This window comes from Schistocerca americana, chromosome X (genome assembly GCF_021461395.2).
Source record: "Schistocerca americana isolate TAMUIC-IGC-003095 chromosome X, iqSchAmer2.1, whole genome shotgun sequence".
NCBI lineage: Eukaryota > Metazoa > Arthropoda > Insecta > Orthoptera > Acrididae > Schistocerca > Schistocerca americana.
Genome location: NC_060130.1, coordinates 594,762,349 through 594,782,958, shown reverse-complemented (window position 1 = coordinate 594,782,958; position 20,610 = coordinate 594,762,349). Strand labels below are relative to the sequence as shown.

At 43.5% G+C, this 20,610-nt stretch overlaps 1 protein-coding gene across 1 annotated transcript in view; it reads right to left on the bottom strand.

The window, feature by feature from the left end:
• Positions 1–20,610, bottom strand: part of LOC124556669 (spectrin beta chain, non-erythrocytic 1) — a 309,565-nt gene that overhangs the window by 237,988 nt on the left and 50,967 nt on the right. Inside the window, exon 2 of the mRNA XM_047130637.1 lies at positions 18,038–18,195. Within this exon, the coding sequence (XP_046986593.1) occupies positions 18,038–18,195 (158 nt within the window). The remainder of the gene's footprint in view (positions 1–18,037; positions 18,196–20,610) is intronic.

Sequence of the window (20,610 nt, the reverse complement as noted above, 5' to 3'; positions counted from 1 at the left end):
ATAGTGTTTTATACCCAATGGCATCCGATACTATCACACTAGGTGCTGCGGCCGTATGACGACGACGAATGCAATCTGGCAATGTTTATTCACCTCGCGATGCTGTACGCGGAACTAGGACTCGTCTGAAAAGACGACGTGGTGCCACCCATGCGCCCACTAATGTTGTTGGTCGTACCATGTCGACGTACTACTCTGCTGCCACGTTAAGGGAAACGGTAACAATGGTCGCCGAGCTGACAGTCGTGCTCCAGATGTTGATGCACTGTCGGTGTTGACATTGACTTTCTGTAGACAAGTGCCGTACCTGGCTCAAGGCAAGTGACGTGGCTGTAGGATCCTGCACGACAGAGTAAACAATATGCCTGCCCTCTCCGGCGCTAGTCACCAGCCTACTGAGATCCTGCATGGCGTTGAGTATGGCCCTCCTAAACCCACGCATTCCATTCTAGTCTGACAATCGTGGGTTCCCCAACTTATGGCTAGCAGCAATATCGCAGAACGATACACAAACTGCAGTCTCGAGGGGCCACGATCATGCTGTTGTCGAACTCCGACACGCCCTTTATAATGAGAAGGAGAAACGGCTATCTTCTCACTATCAACCAACATTCAAATGCGATTTCTCCACGCGCAATCTTTCTTAGCTTAATGTCCAGTCGACAACGAGGTCATTAGAGACGAAGCACAAGCTCTGATTACGGGAGGGTGGAGAAGGAAAGCGACCGTGCCCTTTCGAAGGAACCATCCCGGCATTTGACTTAGGCGATTTAGAGAAATCGCGGAAAACCTAAATCAGGATGGCTGGACGAGGGTTTGAAACGTCGTCCTCCCGAATGCGAGTCCAGTGTGCTAAACACCGCGTTACCCCGCTTGGTTGCGTAATCTCTCAATACGACAAAATATAAACGTAGTCAATCGTACCTGTGTTGAGCAGGATGTGCCGAAACGCTAACCACTTCTTAAGCCACAGATGTCTTCTAGGTGGTAGTAAATAAGTCACTTCGAGGCAAATATCTAAAATCGAGAAGCAGAGGCGGCCAGTTAATGACAAAAATCTCCGGGCTAAAAACAATCTGTCACAAGGCATGGACTCCCATAGTTCTTTTCAGGATCCTACAGTTATAAACCTAGGAGCTGTTATGAAGATCTGTCAAATCAATACTGAAGGTGTAAGTAAATCTAAGTGTCAAATCTTACGGAAGATTTTATCAAAATGTATCACGAAAGATGTTGCGATACGGGAAACCCCTGCTAAAAATGAAGATTACATGAATCAGAGACCAAAAACTCCTGGCGTTAACGTCTAGGAGTAACGTACCATTGTGCTTATGGGGTGGCAACTTACGATCGCCAATTAAGAATGTATATCTATGCTCTTTATCTGATCTCTATGACATCCACTAAATTACAGTAAACATTTATGAACTAACAGTAATTAATAAATACAAGTTTCCAGTTATCTCTTGGCCTCCATAGGCCATTCCGCCATTTACCTCTGAGATTTTAACAGTAACCACATTCAATGCAAGTTTAATGAAAATTGTGAAGTCCTTGTATGTTAGGCAGAAGATAACTTGTATTTGGTGTTTGGTGCCACGAATAAAGTAATCCACCAATCTTTATTAAAATTAGGACAAGTATCCCACTCGTCTCATCCTCCCACGGCATAGAAGAAACGTTAGAAAAATAAAGTGGGATTTGTTTGCTAAAAATTTGGACATTGAATGGATTTTGCAAAAGCAAAAGGCTACAAGAGGTTTGTTGGAGCTATGGCAAGTGCAGCAACAAGGCAATTCCTCAGGGCTCTCCCAAGTAACGTGCTCCAGTTTGAAATGATAGTACCGAGAAACAGTATGACGAATTTCTAAAAGTGGTGACTAAAATGCAAATAATCTACATCATAAACTTGATACAGCCGGACGTCCAAGGCGGACAGAGATTGCTATGTCATTCCATTTTAAAACATCAAGTAGAGAAGCATAGTCATTATTAATGACATTAGGTGGAAACAAAAGTATGGGTCAACACCCATATTTCAGCTAATAGGATTATGCCACATTTATTGTCTACATGGCTCTGAGCACTATGCGACTTAACTTCTGAGGTCATCAGTCGCCTAGAACTTAGAACTAATTAAACCTAACTAACCTAAGGACATCACACACATCCATGCCCGAGGCAGGATTCGAACCTGCGACCGCAGCGGTCACGCGGTTCCAGACTGAAGCGCCTTTAACCGCACGGCCACACCGGCCGACTATTGTCTACATCCAGAGCACCAAGGGATAAAGTTCATACAAGGTGCATCAGATGCAAACTTATATCGCTTAAAAAGAACGTCACTGAGCAATCTGAGTTTTCAGAACTCTGTTTCTGAAATTTCAGTTGCTCTTAAAACCGTGCAAGCTAGAAAATCAGTATGAAGTAATGGAATCCATCCCGAATTTCTTCTGCACTGTGGGAAGTATACAAAAAGACGGCTAGCAGAATTCTTTGCTGGCGTTTCGATATCTGATTCAATCCACAAAACCCGAAACTATCTAAAAATCATAATACTCAAACCTTGCAAGTCAGCATACCAGCCAAAAAACAATCGTCCAGTTGCACTACTGAACATCATTTACAAGTTCCTTGAAGTAATTCTCTACAATTACATTACCCCAGTGGTCTTTGGGAACCATCTTGTTGCCCAAGCTGGATTCTGCCCAGGATGGAGCTGCACTTATCAAGTCTTATCACTAATAATATTCACTGAAGCAGAATATCAAATGAGGCAAAAACCATCAGTTGCTTTCGTAGATCTAAGTAAAGCCTATAATACAATTTGGATGCACGGGCTGCTTTATAAATTATTTCAATTTATTCCCTGCGGACGCACAACGAAACTAATTGACAAGATGTTAGCTGGAAGGAAATTTACATTAACTACAGGAATAAACACAAGCGGCCCCAAAGAAGTGATCTGTCCTCACTTCGCTGTTGTTTAAGTTATATTCATTTGATATCCCTTCAACACAGTCCAGAGAGCTTGGCTGTAGGGATGATGGGCAATAGCCACCAAAAACAAAACATTCTAAACAACTGAAGGAATCTTACTCTTCATCTGCCCTTCTCAAGTTAATACTTCCGTAAAATGGGGTTTACAACCCAACTAAAAGAAAACAGAAGTTGCACGTTTTAATCTGTTTAATATATTGGCACAGAGAGCCCTTGGTGTCTATTTTGAGAGAGACAAACTTCGACATAACAAAATATCTTTGGATCACCTTATTTAGGACACTTTGTGATGCATTTGAGATGAACATTTGCTACGCTCAAAAGCAGGAACAGCGTTCTCTATAAGTTCTGTGGCAATAGTTGTTGATCGTCAACAGGGAAACGTTCTCCTCTATCACGGGAAATTTATTCACAGCTTTTTCTTTTTGAAGCGAAGTGTTAAGTTTCGTCAGTATGATTGATGATGTCCCTGGAGCAAATTGTAGGAGACAGTTTTTCAAATTAATCACCTTATTTTCTAATCAATTGAGTAACAACATTTGTATGTTGCAGCTAAAGGATTTAACCTGCTCGCAAAGAGTTTCATATAATTGCGACTTCTTAGCCCAGTACCTACACATTCAGTACAGTGAAGAGGGGTAATTTGGAGAGCGGGGCAATATGAATAATGCTAATAAGTCGACAACATTAAGACAAAACGCGAGACGCCATGTTGAGAGGTGATACATAGTGAGATGTAAGTGGTTTGTGAACTCTCTTTCGATAAATCAGGTCTCTGAAGCTGAACTGGACGTCTCTGGAAAATTTTTTATGGTGGAATGTATGTAGCAATCTCCATATTAATTAGTAGCTTATAATATTTCGCTTCATTTACTTAAGTTTTTATAGAACACATGGTATACAAGCGATTCACGGGTGCCTTACCAGTTGCCAGGCCGACCTGTAGCCCATTCTAGTGTTTGAGCTGGGGGCTATGATCGAATCATCCATTGTTTGTCGACTCGCGGGGAAATCTCGATAGTGTGTCGCAGGGAAAATTGGATAGTGTTTTGTGATCAATTTGAACAAAATTTTAAACCCTAGTAAGAATTTATAAATGATTATTTACAACTAGTCTTTGTTAGTTTCTAATTTCCGATGGTAGGAAATTACAAGAAAAAGGAATGTAGGCTCTCTAATGCATAAAGGAGAGCACGGAACAGGCTACTATATCCACTATACACAACGAGATGTCAGTTTTCGATATTGCAGGATTGTTCCTTGAACTAGTTTATATAGAAGAGTACTGTAAAAAAGGAGGGAATGTTGCAAATGGATGATTTGGTGCCTCATACACCAAAACCGTGATATTGGGCGTCCATCAATATATGGAGCAGATCTGGCGAAAACTTTAGTAGACGGATTTCGGAATAACTCAGAGAGGACTGTGTGTTGCTACGTATTCCTATGCTAAACGTTGCAACACTGGGTTACCAGTATCATGTTCAGTAAAAAATACAACAGGCAAAGATTAGTACCTAAGTTTTTGTAAGGGAAACACAGCTAGAGCAGCAGAGTTAAACAAGGAAGTAGTCAATTCCTATTTCAATGTTTTAGAAAATGTTGTGACAGAATTCGATTTCAATAACGGCCCAACATGTATCTACAATATCGACAGGAGTAGACTTCCTCTAACTAACAGACCACCTACAATAGTAGCAGAGAAAGGGAAAAAGGGAATCGTCAGCGTTACAAATGCTGAACGTGGCGAAAAATTTAGTGTTGTTGCATGTTGTAACACCATTGGCACTTACATATCCCGCTAGTAATATTCAGAGGAGTACAACGAAAGCCTGAACTGCCAAATAATCTACCTAATGCGTCACTTCTATGCATGAGTGAGAGTAGCTACATACATGAAGACATATTCATGAAATTCAATGAACACTTCGATAAATATTGTGTTCGGGGAAAAGTTTTGTTGATTGTGGATGGTCACACTTCCTATGCGTCCATATCAGCCAATGAATTTCGTTTGAACCACGGGACTGAATTGGTCAGCTTACCTCCCACTGTACCCATGTCCCTCAGCTGCTTGACCGCTGCGATTATTAAGGCTCTGAAGAATTACTACCAGCAGGACTCTACCACTTGGATGCATCCGAACCCTGTGTCTGCTATCACTAAATTCCAGTCTGGACTACTTTCCACAGAGGCTTGGAAATCCATGGCATCAGATAGACTAGTGGTCAACGGTTTTTCAACTTAATGATGGAAGAATTCTACGACAATGAGGTAGGATACCTAAGACCTGAGAGTAATGAAGACGACAGTAAATGTCGGTTTTGCAGTATTCCTGAATCTCTTCCAAAATGGGGGATTAAATTCGGTGTCCAAGTTGCAAAACATGGTACAACGAGCATTGTGTTGGGACAAAAGAAAGAATTGACATTTGCTATATCTTTCATGCTCATAATTATGTGCAACTTATTTGAAGGCAATTATCTAAATATGTAGTAAAACTAAGATCTTACACGATATTTTCAGTTTATTATTATTCATATTGCCCCCACAATGTATTCAAATTGCCCTACATTTTTTCACTTCGCAAAATTTTTGAGGTAAATCGTTTAGCTAAATTGTGAGTTAAATTGTTGATATTTTTATTTTTATAAAAATTCTACAGCTTCCTTAAACATGTATGTGGAACACTATGTATTAATACTTGCAAATACCTACGTTCATTTCAAGAAAAACGTTAAAATGTTTCAAATTATCCAAATTAACCCTCTTTAGCTGATAAAAATTATCCAGACACCCCAATAAAATGTAGAACTGAGCATTAGACGTCAAGAGCAGTGGGCCAAGGAGATGGGGATTACTGTGTTGTCAGTAGATGATGATGAATGTGGGGCGCTCAACATCATGGTCATCAGAACAAGTCAGCACGCCATTCTCAGGGGGGAGGGGGGCGGAGACGGCTGTCCCCCACATGCGGAGAACCTTGTAATACATTTAAGTGTGTCTCCCGTCCCCAGCACTTTATGGACGAGGCCAGACAGTGCACAAAATTTCAGAACCCCTCTAACCCTAGTGTCAGTGTCGGCGAAGATCTTGGGCAGCTCTCCAACCAAACTGAGGGCTGCCCAAATGTCAGTATATAAGACGCACCTTGCTAAAATATGCTGAACCTGAAGTGGCACACCGTGAACTTCACGGAGTGGTAGATCCACCTACTGGAGGAGGAAGCCGCATGCAATAGAATGGCAAATCAACGTGAAACACCATCCCGATACTCTTCTTTGGCTGCTTTGTCGATTATTATATAGTTTCCTCATATCTCGACATGTCCAGGTATCCAACAAAATATCACCCTCTTGCCATGGTGTTGAAGCCGCTGTAAGGAATCGTGGATGAGCTGTATAGAATGGTCTACCACATACATTTGATGGACCGCAAGTAGTACCCTGAGCGAGTCAGGTCAGTCGAGGAACCTTGTACTGTGATGCCTGTGAAGCCACTCCAGTTCCATCATTATGCCATATAACTCCGCATCATAATTTGTGAACGGTTCCGTAAGGTGAATTTTGAAAACCCTACCAGGAAAAACAGGCAAGGGCGTTCTCTTGCTGGGATCTGTCCATATAAACAACAATAAAACTGTGGTATGCACTTAAAATTGAAGAAAACAAAGCTACACAAACGTAATCTGCAGAACAAGTTTTCTTATATTGCGGCAAGCTTAAAGTCACTTTGGGCCTTTGACCAATGGCTGTGTATTCAGAGGCCTGATATATCTAGATCCTTGAGACAATCAGTAGCGCGTAATCCGAACGGCTTTTTGGCATGGGGTCGATACCTGAACAGCAGCGGGAAGTTGGGGTGGGCTTCAACACTAAATGCCAACGACTGAGGCAACTTTGAGATTTTCGGACCATATCGCGCCAGAAGGAGGCGCCGCCGAATCCGAGTGGTGGTTCACCAGCCTCTGCAAACAGACTCTGAACTGGGCTAGTCCGAAAGGCTCCAGTCAATATCCGAATGCTCTCACAGTTGACACCACCTAACATCTTAAGGCAAGAAATACGGGCTAATCCACAAACCACGCTGCTGTAATCTAACCGTGATCTGACACATGCCCCATAAAACTGCAGGAGACGGGACCTGAAGCTCTTTGTTCGGAGATCTTTCAGGTGCGACAGCCAAGTTCATTTCGAGTCAAACAGAAGATTGGAAAAGCGCACATTGTCCCTAAAATATAAAATATTGTCCACATCGTGAGCTCTGGTTGTTTAAAACTTTGATGAGTATGGTTAAAACTGACACACGTAGTAATCTGCGGTGAGAACCTAAAACCAGTTTTATTGGCCCAAGCTTCCAATTTCCTGATGGGCAGGTGTAGCTGCGTCGTTATCATTGCAGAGCGGAGGAAGGACAGAAGACTGCGAAGTCATCCATAAACAGAGAGCATTTAACAGGGCTCCCGACTGCGGAGGAGATCCCATTGATAGCGACCGCAAACAGTTTGACACTGACAAGGGAACCTCCCCATCGCACCCCCCTCAGATTTAGTTATAAGTTGGCACAGGGATAGGCCTTGAAAAACTGAACATGGATCAATCGAGAAAACAGGAAGAAGTTGTGTGGAACTATGAAAAAAATAAGCAAAATATACAAACTGAGTAGTCCATGCGCAAGTTAGGCAACATCAAGGAGAGTGATAGCTTACGAACGCCGTGGTCCCGTGGATAGCGTGAGCGGCTATAGAACGGCAGGTCCTTGGTTCAAATCTTTTATCGGGTGAAAATTTTAATTTTTTATTTTCAGATAATTATCAAAGTTCAGGCACTCACACATAATCAACTTCGCTCTCCAAAATTCCAGGACATGTTCAGATTTGCTTGGACATATACAGAATTTGACGGTCTACGCACGGAAACATTTGAAAACATAAAAAAACATGTTTTGACAGAGCACAGGGAAAACTGTGCGACTCTGAAACTGTTGCATTCATTTGATGCAGTTTATGTGACAAACTCTTATGTTTTCATCACTTTTTTTGGAGTGATTATCACATCCACAAGAAAACCTAAATCGGGCAAGGTAGAAGAATCTTTTTACCCATTCGCCAAGTGTGCAAGATAGGTGGGTCGACAACATATTCCTGTCATGTGACGCACATGCCGTCACCAGTGTCGTAAAGAATATATCAGACGTGTTTTCCTATGGAGGAATCGGTTGACCTACGACCTTGCGATCAAATGTTTTCGGTTCCTATTGGAGAGGCACGTCCTTTCGTCTACTAATCGCACGGTTTTGAGGTGCGGTCGCAAAACACAGACACTAAACTTAATTACAGTGAACAGAGACGTCAATGAATGAACGGACAGATCGTAACTCTGCGAAAATAAAGAAAGTAAAATTTTCGCTCGAGGGAGGAGTCGAACCAAGGACCTTTCGTTCCGCAGATGCTCACTCTAACCACGAGACCACGGCGCTCATCAGCTATAACTGTCCTTTATGTTGCCTATCTTGCACATGGACTACTCAGTTTATATATTTTGTTTATTTTTTCATAGTTCCACACAACTTCTTCCTGTTTTCTCGATTGATCTGTGTTCAGTTTTTCAAGGCCTATCCACTGTGTCAATTTATAACTAAATCTGAGGGGGATGCGATGGGGAGGTTCCCTTGTGAGTGCACTCGCTTGGAGACCCCTTTCTACCAAATATAGCGATTAAACAACACAAACGCGATACTGAAAGAACCGGTCCACCAGGAAGACTGGATAAGAAGTTGCAGACGTTTACGTAGGCCCCAATCATGGAGAAGGATCTGCAAGCGGTGTCCTGCACTTTTCCGAAATGAGAAAATACACCAATCAAATGGTTTCGTCGTAAGATGGAATCCTGTATCGCCGTCTCCAACAGAATTAACTTGTCAAGGGGAGAACAGTAGCGCCTGAAAACGCACTCGTAGTTGCAAAGGTGATTTCGCGATTCGAGGAGCCAGACGAGGCAGCAGTTGACCATGCGCTCTGGAGTCTAATTCATACAACTGGTAAGGACTACACCGTGTTAATCGTTAAGCGAAAGCGCATGTGGACGAGGAGCTAGTGACATCACAGCGTGGACTTCCACGTTTCACTACACTGCAGAGCGTGAAATAAAGAATCTGGCACGTTAGATTGTTGCCTCGTGGAGAGGACCGTGGCCAGTGAAATGCAACATCGTTTTACGTTACAAGCAGAATATACGAGCCGCCATATTTTATGGTGTTAAACATCGTATTTGATGGGTTTTCTTTGGTTCAAATGGCTCTAAGCACTCTGGGACTTAACATCTGAGGTCATCAGTCCACTGGACTTAGAACTACTTAAACATAACTAACCTAAGGACATCACACACATCCATGAACGGTGCAGGGTTCGAACCTGCGACCGTTGCAGCAGCGCGGTTCCAGACTGAAGCACCTCGAACCGCTTGGTCACAACGGTCGGCTGGGTTTTTTTTCTCATAGAGTACGTGATATGGTTTCAAAGCACACAGAAATTGAGGAACTCTCGGAGATGCGTCGTTTTAGCTACGATTTGTTATAATAAAATGATAGGAAACTACAGATCGGTAGGTAAAGACATCTTGTGTTGATATTTTTGGTGTTATAACTTGTGTGCTACGAAAGTATACCATTTCTATGCTACAATGCAATGATAATCTATGAAAGGCGCGTCTTTCCCGCACAATTTGCATCTTAAATATTAAGTAATGAGATTTGCAGTTACAGTCTTAAGACACTGTACGCCATGTACGCAGGTGCAATAGCTATGTCGCGCAGTTCATAGTATCATAGGCTCTTGAGTTGCGTAGAGCAAAGTAGTGTAGGTTCGCGTCCGCCTTCCAAATTTTTTTCATCTTTTCTTTTCTATTATATTCTGGGTCTTTCTTATTCATTTAATAAGAGTATTATCTCAAAAGCCGATGTTAATTATTATAAATTATGTATTTGCTGTAATTCTTGTTGCAAAGGCCAACGATTGGAATGTTTCCTCAGTGACCAGAAATCTTATCGTGACTACCAGTCTATGTCTGAGAATGAATACATGCTACACACTGGAAGTTTTTACTCCTACGAACTTTCTGCAATATATATATGGATTAACTGACTGGCTCATGTTTGTATCTTGCCGACAAATATCTTTTTCAATGATGATGAGCAGCTCTTCTTCCATTCGAGCGAAATTAGGAAACGAATCTCGATCTTGAAATCTTTATGATGAAGTACGTTATTTCAGAATGTTAGTAGTAAATGAAACATCGAGAATATGGATATCACGCACGCGCAAATTGACATTAGACACTATACCATAACTATATTCAATTTAAATTTACATTACGCAGTGTTCCTCTACCAGCAATTTGCTGTTCATGCTATCGAGGAGTCAAGAATCTTCACGATTTTCACCGCTCTTCTTCGACAATACCGAACAGAGCTACTGCAGCTGTTTCACGCGCGTCCATTTTCGTAAAGAAACTTTGTGGTCTGCGAGCCAAATAAAGCCGACAATGGCCACTAGACAGTGCTGAGAGCACAAATCACGCTAACCAGCTCGTCCGGTGTGCCGCTGGAGTGAGATCTGATGTCGCGTTCGCGTCCACATCGACGTTAACCGTGTCGTCCCGTATGAGGACGGATTTAGGGTCGGTACGATCCTTGCCTCGTTTCCGTAAAGGAATTAATATTGCCTCCTTCCAAATCGACGGATACTGTTGTTCCAAACCAGATCCGATTGAAACAAGATAGGAGCTTGCCTTTGACTCGAGGGCACAGACGATGGAGCACTGCATAATGAATCTGATCGAGTCCTTACGCAGTGTATCTGGCAGCGGACAGACACGATTACAGACTCCACATGGAGGATGAAGGACTGTAGACCTCCTCCTTAGACGACATGAAGCACTGCCTCCTCATCTTCACAGTACTACGGAACACCTGAAACGCAGTCGCGGTAAAAAAGTGTTCAGCTAAAACCTGAGCCATGTCTTTCGGCGCGTCCACCAAGACCCCATTTCTCAACAAGGGCATAAGGTAAGGTGTACTGCCTTTGCCTGAAATTCGCCTTATTGAGTCCCAAACTGGCTACATGGAAGTTGAGCGATTAATGGGAGTCGCGAATTCCTTCCAGGAGTTCCTCTCCCGTTCTTCTATAGCTCGCCTCGCTTGTGCTCTTGCAGACCGGAAGATTTCCTGTAGTTGAATCGTGTTTTAATCTCCACAAAGCTCAGCGTCTATCTCTGATTGCCAAGCAGCATACGCCATTTCACCAAGGAACAGGCCGTCGTCTGAGGTGCTTGCTAGACTGGGACTGTAATCTGCGGCAGCTCGCTAGATCAGACAGGTGATATGGTCCACCGTCCCCAGGTACAATAATGTTGTTTGAAGATGGCCTGCTGAATGTATCATTAGCAATTTGCCCTTCTTTGTAGTCTCCTGCCAACCACCGGCCGAGTTAGCAGATTAATCTACACCGGAAAGGAGTCACTAGAATGCAAGTCTTTGGCCACTTCCCACTGAAATAAGTCTGCAAAAGCTGGTGAGTAAAAACAAAGTTCAGTGGCTGAAGTTGACCTTGTAACTGTAGAAAAGTGTTCATCTGATAAGAATTAAAATGAGAGATATTCTCTGAATGAACGAGACGCTCGATAATTCGACCTCTGGAGCAAGTGGTGGCCGAGACCTACAGCACATTGTGTGCACTGAAGTCCCCCCGCCCCGCCGAAGGACTGGGTGGGGGGATGCGCCGAGGAGTTCAATCAGTGCACCTATATCCAACGGATCATGAAGTGGAAGATGTGAAACAACATTGATTTTAAATTGTGTAAGAACTTCAACTGAAACTAGTTGTATAGCCGTGGTACGAGGGACAGGAGAGTAGTAGCGTCCATCGTAAACCCTTAATCAAGGTGTGTCAGTGACTTTAAAATGAGTTTCTTGTAAGCAAATGTAGAATAGGTTCTTCTGGGTCAGGAGCTGTCATTATGCCAAACACGATTCGTATCCATTTAATTTCCACTGCGACAGGGAAGTCTCTGTGGGAGCCATTGACTAGCAATGGCTGAGCTTGTCCTTCTCCCGCGGTGGTCGTGGCTTACCCGAATGGTCAGGGAAAACATGAGAGGTTGCCCAGCTCTCCGGTTCCCCCATGTGTATATCAGTGTCATCAACCATAAAATCACAATCAGGAAGGGAGAGTGTTCGCCGATCGAATGGCTTTTCTGCCACTTTCTTCGATTTCGAAAGACTTTGTGTGTGACGTTCTTCCTTACTTATGGAAGGAGTTGCTTGCATGGGCAGAGGTGATGGCTTAGTGGGTTTCAGTTGATGTCCAATGGTCTGCGGCTGAGGTTCCAAGTCTGTTGTTGACGGTTTCTGAATGATATTTTTTTTCTGTTTGAATGATGTAGATTTGGGTACAAGTGTATCTTTTCCCCTCACTGGTACACTGACAAATGCATGCACTAGCACTTGAATCTGTGGCGGCGTTTCTGTAGAGGTATCACACTTGGCGACTGGTTTCTTAAGCGTCGATGCACAAGAAGTAGCAAACACTCGAGGTTGCGTAGCTTTGAACGCTTTTTTAGCTTCACCATAGGGTATGTGTCTCTTAACTTTCAACTCCAAAATTTTCCTTTCTTCATTATACACCCGACACATCTTGTTCCATACTGCATGATCCCTGTAGCAGTTTATACATTTCGGAGGAAGTGTACAAGAGTCGACTGATTCGCGACCTGAGCCTCCACAATTTTAACTTCTATCCCTCCAGTTACATGCTATAGTGATATGATCCCACACTTCAAGCATTAAGTTAATTTGCGAACAAACTGTCAAACCTTAAGCCTGGAAGAATATATTCAGGTAATTCCAGGGTGTTGGACGTTAGAATAAATGTTGCAGTTCTGCACTTCAGTGACACTCATATTTTCCATTCTTCATATAGCTCCTCAAGGTCCATCTCCGTTATATAGGAGCAAGTCCTCACGCCTTTACAGTAGTTATGGGTGTTACGCAACTCAGCCTCAACAGGGTAGTCACTTAAGCATAAGGTCTTGCATCCCATAAGCTTAAATACTTGGTTTGACATGGCAGTTTCAACTAGAAGTGTTCCATTACGAAATGAGTTGACGGCAGAAAAGGTTGGCGGAACTGGCCAGTAACCCCCACCCTCCCCCACAGATCAGGAAACCCGCGGTCACCATACTCGTGCTCAACCACTGCTGGTGGAGCTCCTTGGGAAAGAGACAGCCCGCCCTTCCCAAGTTGTGGACACACTTCGTTGGGGCCCCTCCGCTGAGGCCTGTCCGGCCTGGGTGACCCTGCCAGTCACTACGCTACCGCCGGTATAGCTCTCAGCGTCATTGAGACACAAAAACGCTCCCGCCCGGCACTAAAGCCGCCTACAACAAAGCGGTGTCCCCTGAGAGGATTGTCAGTAGGGTAGCAGAAACAGTAGAATGGGTTAGTCTGGAGAGATCAGTGACTTGGGACGTGAACTCGACTTATTTATTTCAACAACCATTCACCTCATCAGCACCAGGGCTTCAGGTGTGGAAGCCAAGGCCCCCATTCTCTGAAACACATCACTTTCCACCGCCGCTCTTAACGATGGTCCCAGAGAAACGCCAAAATTTTTGTGTTCCGTTGCGAACATCTAAGGTGCCCATTTTAAGAAATGACACATTTCTTCGAACCTCTCATTATTAAGTATTAAAGGTGCCACAGAAAGTGTGAACATTTTGACAGAGTATAAAGTGTGAACATTTTAACAGGGCATTAAATATGGAGTATTGAGAGTAAAACAAAAGTAGTCTGAAGAGAATTTGAGGCACCTTTAAGAGCACAGGAAAACAAGAGTCCTCAACTGCTGCAGCACGTACAATGAGAGTTGACGCTATCTATCAGATTCCCTAGAATGATAACCATTATAAACCAAACATTTCTTAATGTTCTTATTGTTATTCAGTTTTCACCAAAAATCTGCCTATAACATATGTATTCTACTCAACTGAATGAAAAAGTATCACTGTGTCATCGTTCAAAAACAGCACGAGCATCCGTATTACATTTAAGTAACTCTTGCAATTTCTTTTATACTACAAGAATTTCTTTCTTTTCAATTTTTGGCAGCATGCGAATTTCATAGACGATGGAGTCATTAAAATCGCCTTGTCGGCCGCAATGTCTTCTTCAAGAGTGAGGAACGGACCAGTCTTGAAAACACAGTCTCTTCTCACAGTAAAAACCGACTCGTCCCGTTTCAACTTCAGAAATATGAAAGACCAATATCATCATCATTCTCTCGTTAAATTAGGAGAAAAGCAATTACTGTGCTGATTTTTTGAACTTCAGCGCCATGAAGATAACATCACAACAGACTGAAATTTGAGGTACATAATAGAGCACAAAGAACATACAGACAGAGGAAAGAAGGAAGACTAGGGTTTAACGTCCAGTTGACGACGAGGTCATTAGATATTGAGCAGAATCTCCGATTGGGGGGAAGGGTGTGTCCTTTTGAAAGGCCTTAAGATATAAGGGGCGTACGTCTGGAATCGATATGCTAATCAGGTAAAATCGCAGTGAGCACTAAGGCAATCATTCCATCGGCGCAACAAGTTTAAGGTACTCTTTTGGAAAACACCGTGTCCTGCTGCGCGAAGAAGTCCATAACAGTCTGCTGCACATCCTCGTCCGACAGGAATCGTCGACCCATCAAGGCCTTTTTAAGGGACCAAAGTCGTAACACGCGCATGCGGAGAGATCACATTTATAGGGCGGGTGCTCGAGTGTCCCGCACTTGACTTGGCGTAACTTCTGCCTAACGACATCTGCGATGTGGGGACGTTTGTTGTCACGAAGCAGCAGCACCCCTTGTCGCTGCTTTCCCGGACGTTTCGCCTTAATTGCACGCGCACCATTTCCAACGTTGGTTTTCGACAGACACACTGCCCCATACAGTCTTCGTTTACCGATGAATGGTTACCTTTGTTTCTCCTTCGGCAGCCAAGAAAGGATGACAAAACGTTGGTCCTGTTTGGACGCATATTTTAATAACGTCGTCGTAGTTCACATTTCCGCAGTTGGCGCACGCACATTGCAAAGACACGAATGTCACACTAAGTCCGATGCATATACTGCACTACCGCTTGGAAGTCGTGCTGCATTGCATATACGCCGCAGAAACGCCCTCAAAGAAACTTTTTGATCGTCCCCTTACGTTTTGGTTGACGTAAAATGCTTATCTACATGAGTGGAGGGGAATTCAACCACTGTCCTTCCGACTGCAAATCAAGTGTTTTACTAAGGCGCCGCCTAGCTTTGTGAGAGGAAGAATGCAAGGTAGATAGGATAGAAATTCGTATATTATCGACTCCCTGATTATAGTGACGGCGCTATGGCTCAACAAGTAAAAAATACGTTTTTGCCTTTACGGATAACTTCTGCCAATCTCCAGCAGTGTGTATGGAAAACTGAAAACCTAGACCAGGATGGTTTGACAGCTATTTACGTCCCTCCCCCCCCCCCCCCCCCCTCCCAACCATTCCAATCAACGACCCAAGTAATTTCCGACGTCTTAAACGCAGTGTTTTCTCACTCGGTGACACGAGAACTAGTAGTGATGCACCTGGGATTCGCATTACTGAGGAAATCCATCTCTGAATGGTCAACTGGAACAGAGCTACAGAACGGCCAATAAGTGCGTCGCCGTCAGCGATCGGTAGGCTGTCAGATAGAAATAAATGCATTAAAGAGTTTTAATGGGTACTATTAACAGTACGTGGGTTCACAGTCATTATCGTCTCATGAACATGGAAGAGAAATAGGCGGATAAAAAGAAGTCCAACAATGACTCATGAAATGTGATGTTCTACAAGGTTACTGGGATGACAATTATGTCAATGCCATGAAGGTGGAGAATTTTTATTTTCTAAAATTGATTGCAAAACGCTGGAGAAATGTCTGCTTCAATGGTGTGTCATCTTAGGTCTACAACCTTAGCACATAGTGGGGAACGGACGGATACCGACAGACTTCGAGGGATTGCAGCAGGTGTCTTTAAGGATAAACTGCGGATAAGATCCCTGTTCGAAAGCATCATCCAATGACGCTACAGAGTGTCAAAGTTAAAGAGATAACGTCTGCCGATAGACCACCGTTTTGACAGCAAACACACAATAGTGTAAAAACATGTCCGAAAGAACGGACACCACACATACATACAAACATTAGTGTGGTCGTCGTCACCATGCACAACATTCGCTTTGGCATGTGCATATCTTGGCTTTTCCGAATTATGCATGCTCTCAACACTTTCATCCAATGATGAGAAGGTGCATATTTCAGACTCAGAGTACAAATGTCGACAATATGAAGTTTGCTTTGATCATCATAGTGCTTCAAGAGCCACTGTCTGAAATCCCTTGCCTTTCTCCGAACTGACAGTCAACTGACCTACGCAGTTACAGCGGGACTTAACGGTGTAACGAGGAATGCCAATCACAGTGCCACTCCCCCCCCCCCCCCCCCCAAATACAAAAAAACTTTCCGATCTGTAGTCTGAGACACCCACGCAGCTCCGAATTCCACGAATATCTTTCCTTTAACACCTTTATTGCGTTATGCAACGTCAGACCTCACACTGCCCGTCACGCCTCAACGGTGGCCTGAGTGTTCGCGACACACATCGCCGACTGGCCACATGTTGGCTATACGGAAACGAGTGCGCTGTCAACGACTTCCAGGAGTTCGAAGCAACAAACTATTCACTCATGTCGGAACAGATTGACGGAAACACCATTCAAACACATTTGAATGACCTGTACAAACTAAATACAGCTCCTCATAACTTCATAAAGTACGGACAACTGCGTGTCAAATGGTTCAAATGGCTCTGAGCACTATGGGACTTAACATCTGAGGTCATCAGTCCCCTAGAACTCAGAACTACTTAAACCTAACCAACCTAAGGACATCACACACATCCATGCCGAGGCAGGATTCGAACCTGCGACCGTAGCAGTCGCGCAGTTCCGGACTGAAGCGCCTAGAACCGCTCGGTCACCACGGCCGGCTTAGTGCTGTTACCAGGCATGGTAGGATATACAAGGAGCGTGAACAGCGTCAAATGTTGAGAGATCACGGAAGGACACGGAGAGGCATACTCGCATGAGACAGCGTTATCAGCGCCTGAAAGAGGCCTCGTTGTGGATCTGAATTCGTCCTGCTGGTCGATCGTGCACTATCCACAATTGTGGCGCATTCGGATGTGACAGTGGCCCGATGTTGGACTGTAGGCACTCTTCGTCAAGATTCCCTCCGACCACCACAACATGTCACCTGAGAAGAAGTAATGGGCTCCCTAAAACATTCCGTCGTGTTATCCCGCGCTACTAGTCGGAAATGGAATTACCGTCCCATGCTAAAGCTGCCTTTAATACCACAACACAAAAGGCTGCGTTTGGAGTGGTACCGCGACCAGGAAGCATGGCCTGCTGACGAATGGCGTTGCATTGTGTTCAACCGTTCACGGTTCTGCACTATCCTGGGTTAACATCGCCAGCGAGTATGGTAGTGACTGGAGAGGCAAAGTGGTGTTTGGCGTCACAGTGTGGTGAACCATCGAGTATGAGTTCGTAGTGATAGAGGGAACTCTGACGGCACAACGGTACGTCAACGGATATCCTGGGTCCTCCTGTGTTACCTCTTAAGCGACAGTATCGTGGTGCCATTTTTTAGGACAATGCTCGGCCACGCACGGCACGAGACACTATAAACCGTCTGTGTGATCTTTATCATACGTTAATTACAAAGATATTAAGAAAATTCGATACATCCAGCTTCAATTACTACTGTAAATGTAACTGCCATGCCACACATGGCCCCGAAAAAGCAACGTAAATTATAGCTGGAGGCCCACATAAGAAGAAAACTTGACGAAAGAAACTCTTTATAAATACTGACACAAGTAAATTTATCGCGGAAGAAAACGTAAATGACGTACCTTTTGGAGGAAAGAGTTCATCCATTTTGTGAAAGTCTTTTTCTGGATGGCAAGACGCTCCTCCTGCAGGGCGCGAATGCGGCCCTGCTCGAATTTGATAACGTCCTCCCGCTGCGTCATAGCGTTTCGTGGCGGGTCGTAGTCGTGCACATACTGGGCTGTAACAAAAGACACAGTTCCTCAGTTCACAGAATACATTAACAAGCCCGATAAACATCACTTTCATGGCAAAAACGGAGGTTGCTGCACCTAGAAGAGTGTTACAATCGTTACCAAACAGGGATCACTGGAACCAACAGAAAACTCTTATAAATATCATTCAGCTCATTAACGTCAACACAGAGCAGACTGTATGTGTTTTGTTCCGGTACAGGATGGTACGTTAACATCTCGATACCCAGCATATGATCGGAGAGGCAGTATGTCAGTAGAGTCATTAACGCCTCATATAGCAAATTAAGAATCTTGGACTTAAAAAAATAACACAGACTACGTATGGAATTTCGTCATTAACTGTATGAGCAGTTGTAAAGCACCGAAGGTACGACGAAAAGTTGATATCGTCTTTAAAAAAAAAAAAGTTATTCGTTTAAACAGTAGGGTCTTAGTTTATAGCACCTGTTCTTTGTTCATCAATTACGTGTTCGTCCACGAACACAAAACGCCAGTATAACAGCACTAAATTCGGGAACAGTTCTACATTTAGAGCAGAGTACATAATATGACATATATTACGTACTTTGATTTTCACTTTTCACGTCAAATTTATGTTTTCAAAAATAACACATTTTCAGTGGGGGGAAGAGGGGCGGGGGGGGGGGGGGAGAAGAGGGAGGAGAGAGAGAGAGAGAGAGAGAGAGAGAGAGAGAGAGAGAGAGAGCGCAACACCCAGTTCCCTGTTTTCTCTCGTCCTGAATTAGATCCATACCAAAATGTCCGCCCATATTTACACAACAAAGTACATATACTTTTACTCTCAGACCAACGAGATATCTTAGTGTGACGTACTGCTATCCAGATAAAGGCAAAACTCTGTCTATTTCCTCTCCACCTGTTGCGTTTTTCATAATTTCTTCTCGTCACATGGAGAACATGTACCTGCTTGTTCGCAAAGTTCTCCGAAACTACTGCTTTGAGGCCCGTGGCTGGAGTCTGAAGCGCCATGAACAACGAGATCGTTTGAGACGGAGCAGAAGCTTGGGACAGGAATTCGGTCGGGCTCTTCAAAGGCACCATACCGCTCTTTGCCTTCTTAACGGCTTCCATGCAAAACCTAAATCTGGTGATTTAAACTTCCATCTTACAAAATGGCCAGTGGACACGGATACTCTCCACAACAACTAAATACTACGGTGTTTCGGTTCGCATCTTCCAATTTAAGTACAAAACGACATGCGCATTAATATATGTGAGTGTGATGAGAGTGTGGCCCGATCAGCATCAGGGACCTACCAGGCTTACAGGAAATGTGATTTATAATGTAAAGAGAATACCATATAAATATAAATGATGAAAGCTGCTAAGCTGTACTGAAAACAAACCTTATTCCAGCGGAAGAATGAGCATTGGCACGTAATTACACGTTTTAATCATTTATAACCATATATCATCTAAATCAGGTTTCCTGATGTCTCCGATCCATCTACCAATAGGTTTTTGTCGTCCCCGTTGCCGCCGCCGTCGTTTCATTGAGGGTAATGACATGCGACACTGCAGATGGTAATCCATTCGTTCAAATGATGATAATCTCGGCGGGCCCCTTAGCCAAGAAAAGAGGATATGTGTCGGTACCGGGTTCTTCTCGTTCCATAGTGATCCATAAAATCAAACACGCCTACGCTGCAAAGAACCTCATCGTAGTGATCCACGTAATTCATACACACCTCGTAATATGTCGGAGGAAGGCAATGGCCAATTACATTCACCAGGACCTTATCCAAGATAGTGACGCGGGACTTCGGTATTTTCCACAATGCTAATGTATGAGTAAGGGACTGACTTTCAACTCCGTTCTTTCCAGGTGTTCAACTTTGACCACAAATCGAATGGCTGTAAGCTATATATAATTTCTGATAATCGTTTGTTTTCATAATCTGTTGTGGTAACCGAGTTTTTAACTCATTATACGAACTTCAGAACGTATTATAGATTTCTTAGTACACAATTACTATGGTCTCTTGTTGGTCGTAACAGATGTATTCTGACCGATGGGATGTGACCACCATCCAGCATAAGCGCTTTTTACCACCACCATTATTATTATTTCTTTCTTTTCTCAGACGTTATGTCTGGTCAAAAATGGAAAGTGACGCGGACCTTGATCAAGCGTGACTTCCTTTTAACTGTACGGTATATGTTATATTGCATTTAGGAACTTTTGGGTAATTGAACATGTATCAATAATTACGGATTTCTGTAGTTGTATATATAAGTTTGGATGTAGCTGTACTGCATTGATGTACTGGTGGATATTGTGTGGTATGACTCTTGTAGTTGATAGTATAATTGGTATAATGTCAACTTTCTCCAGATGCCACATGTCCTTGACTTCCTCAGCCAGTTGGATGTATTTT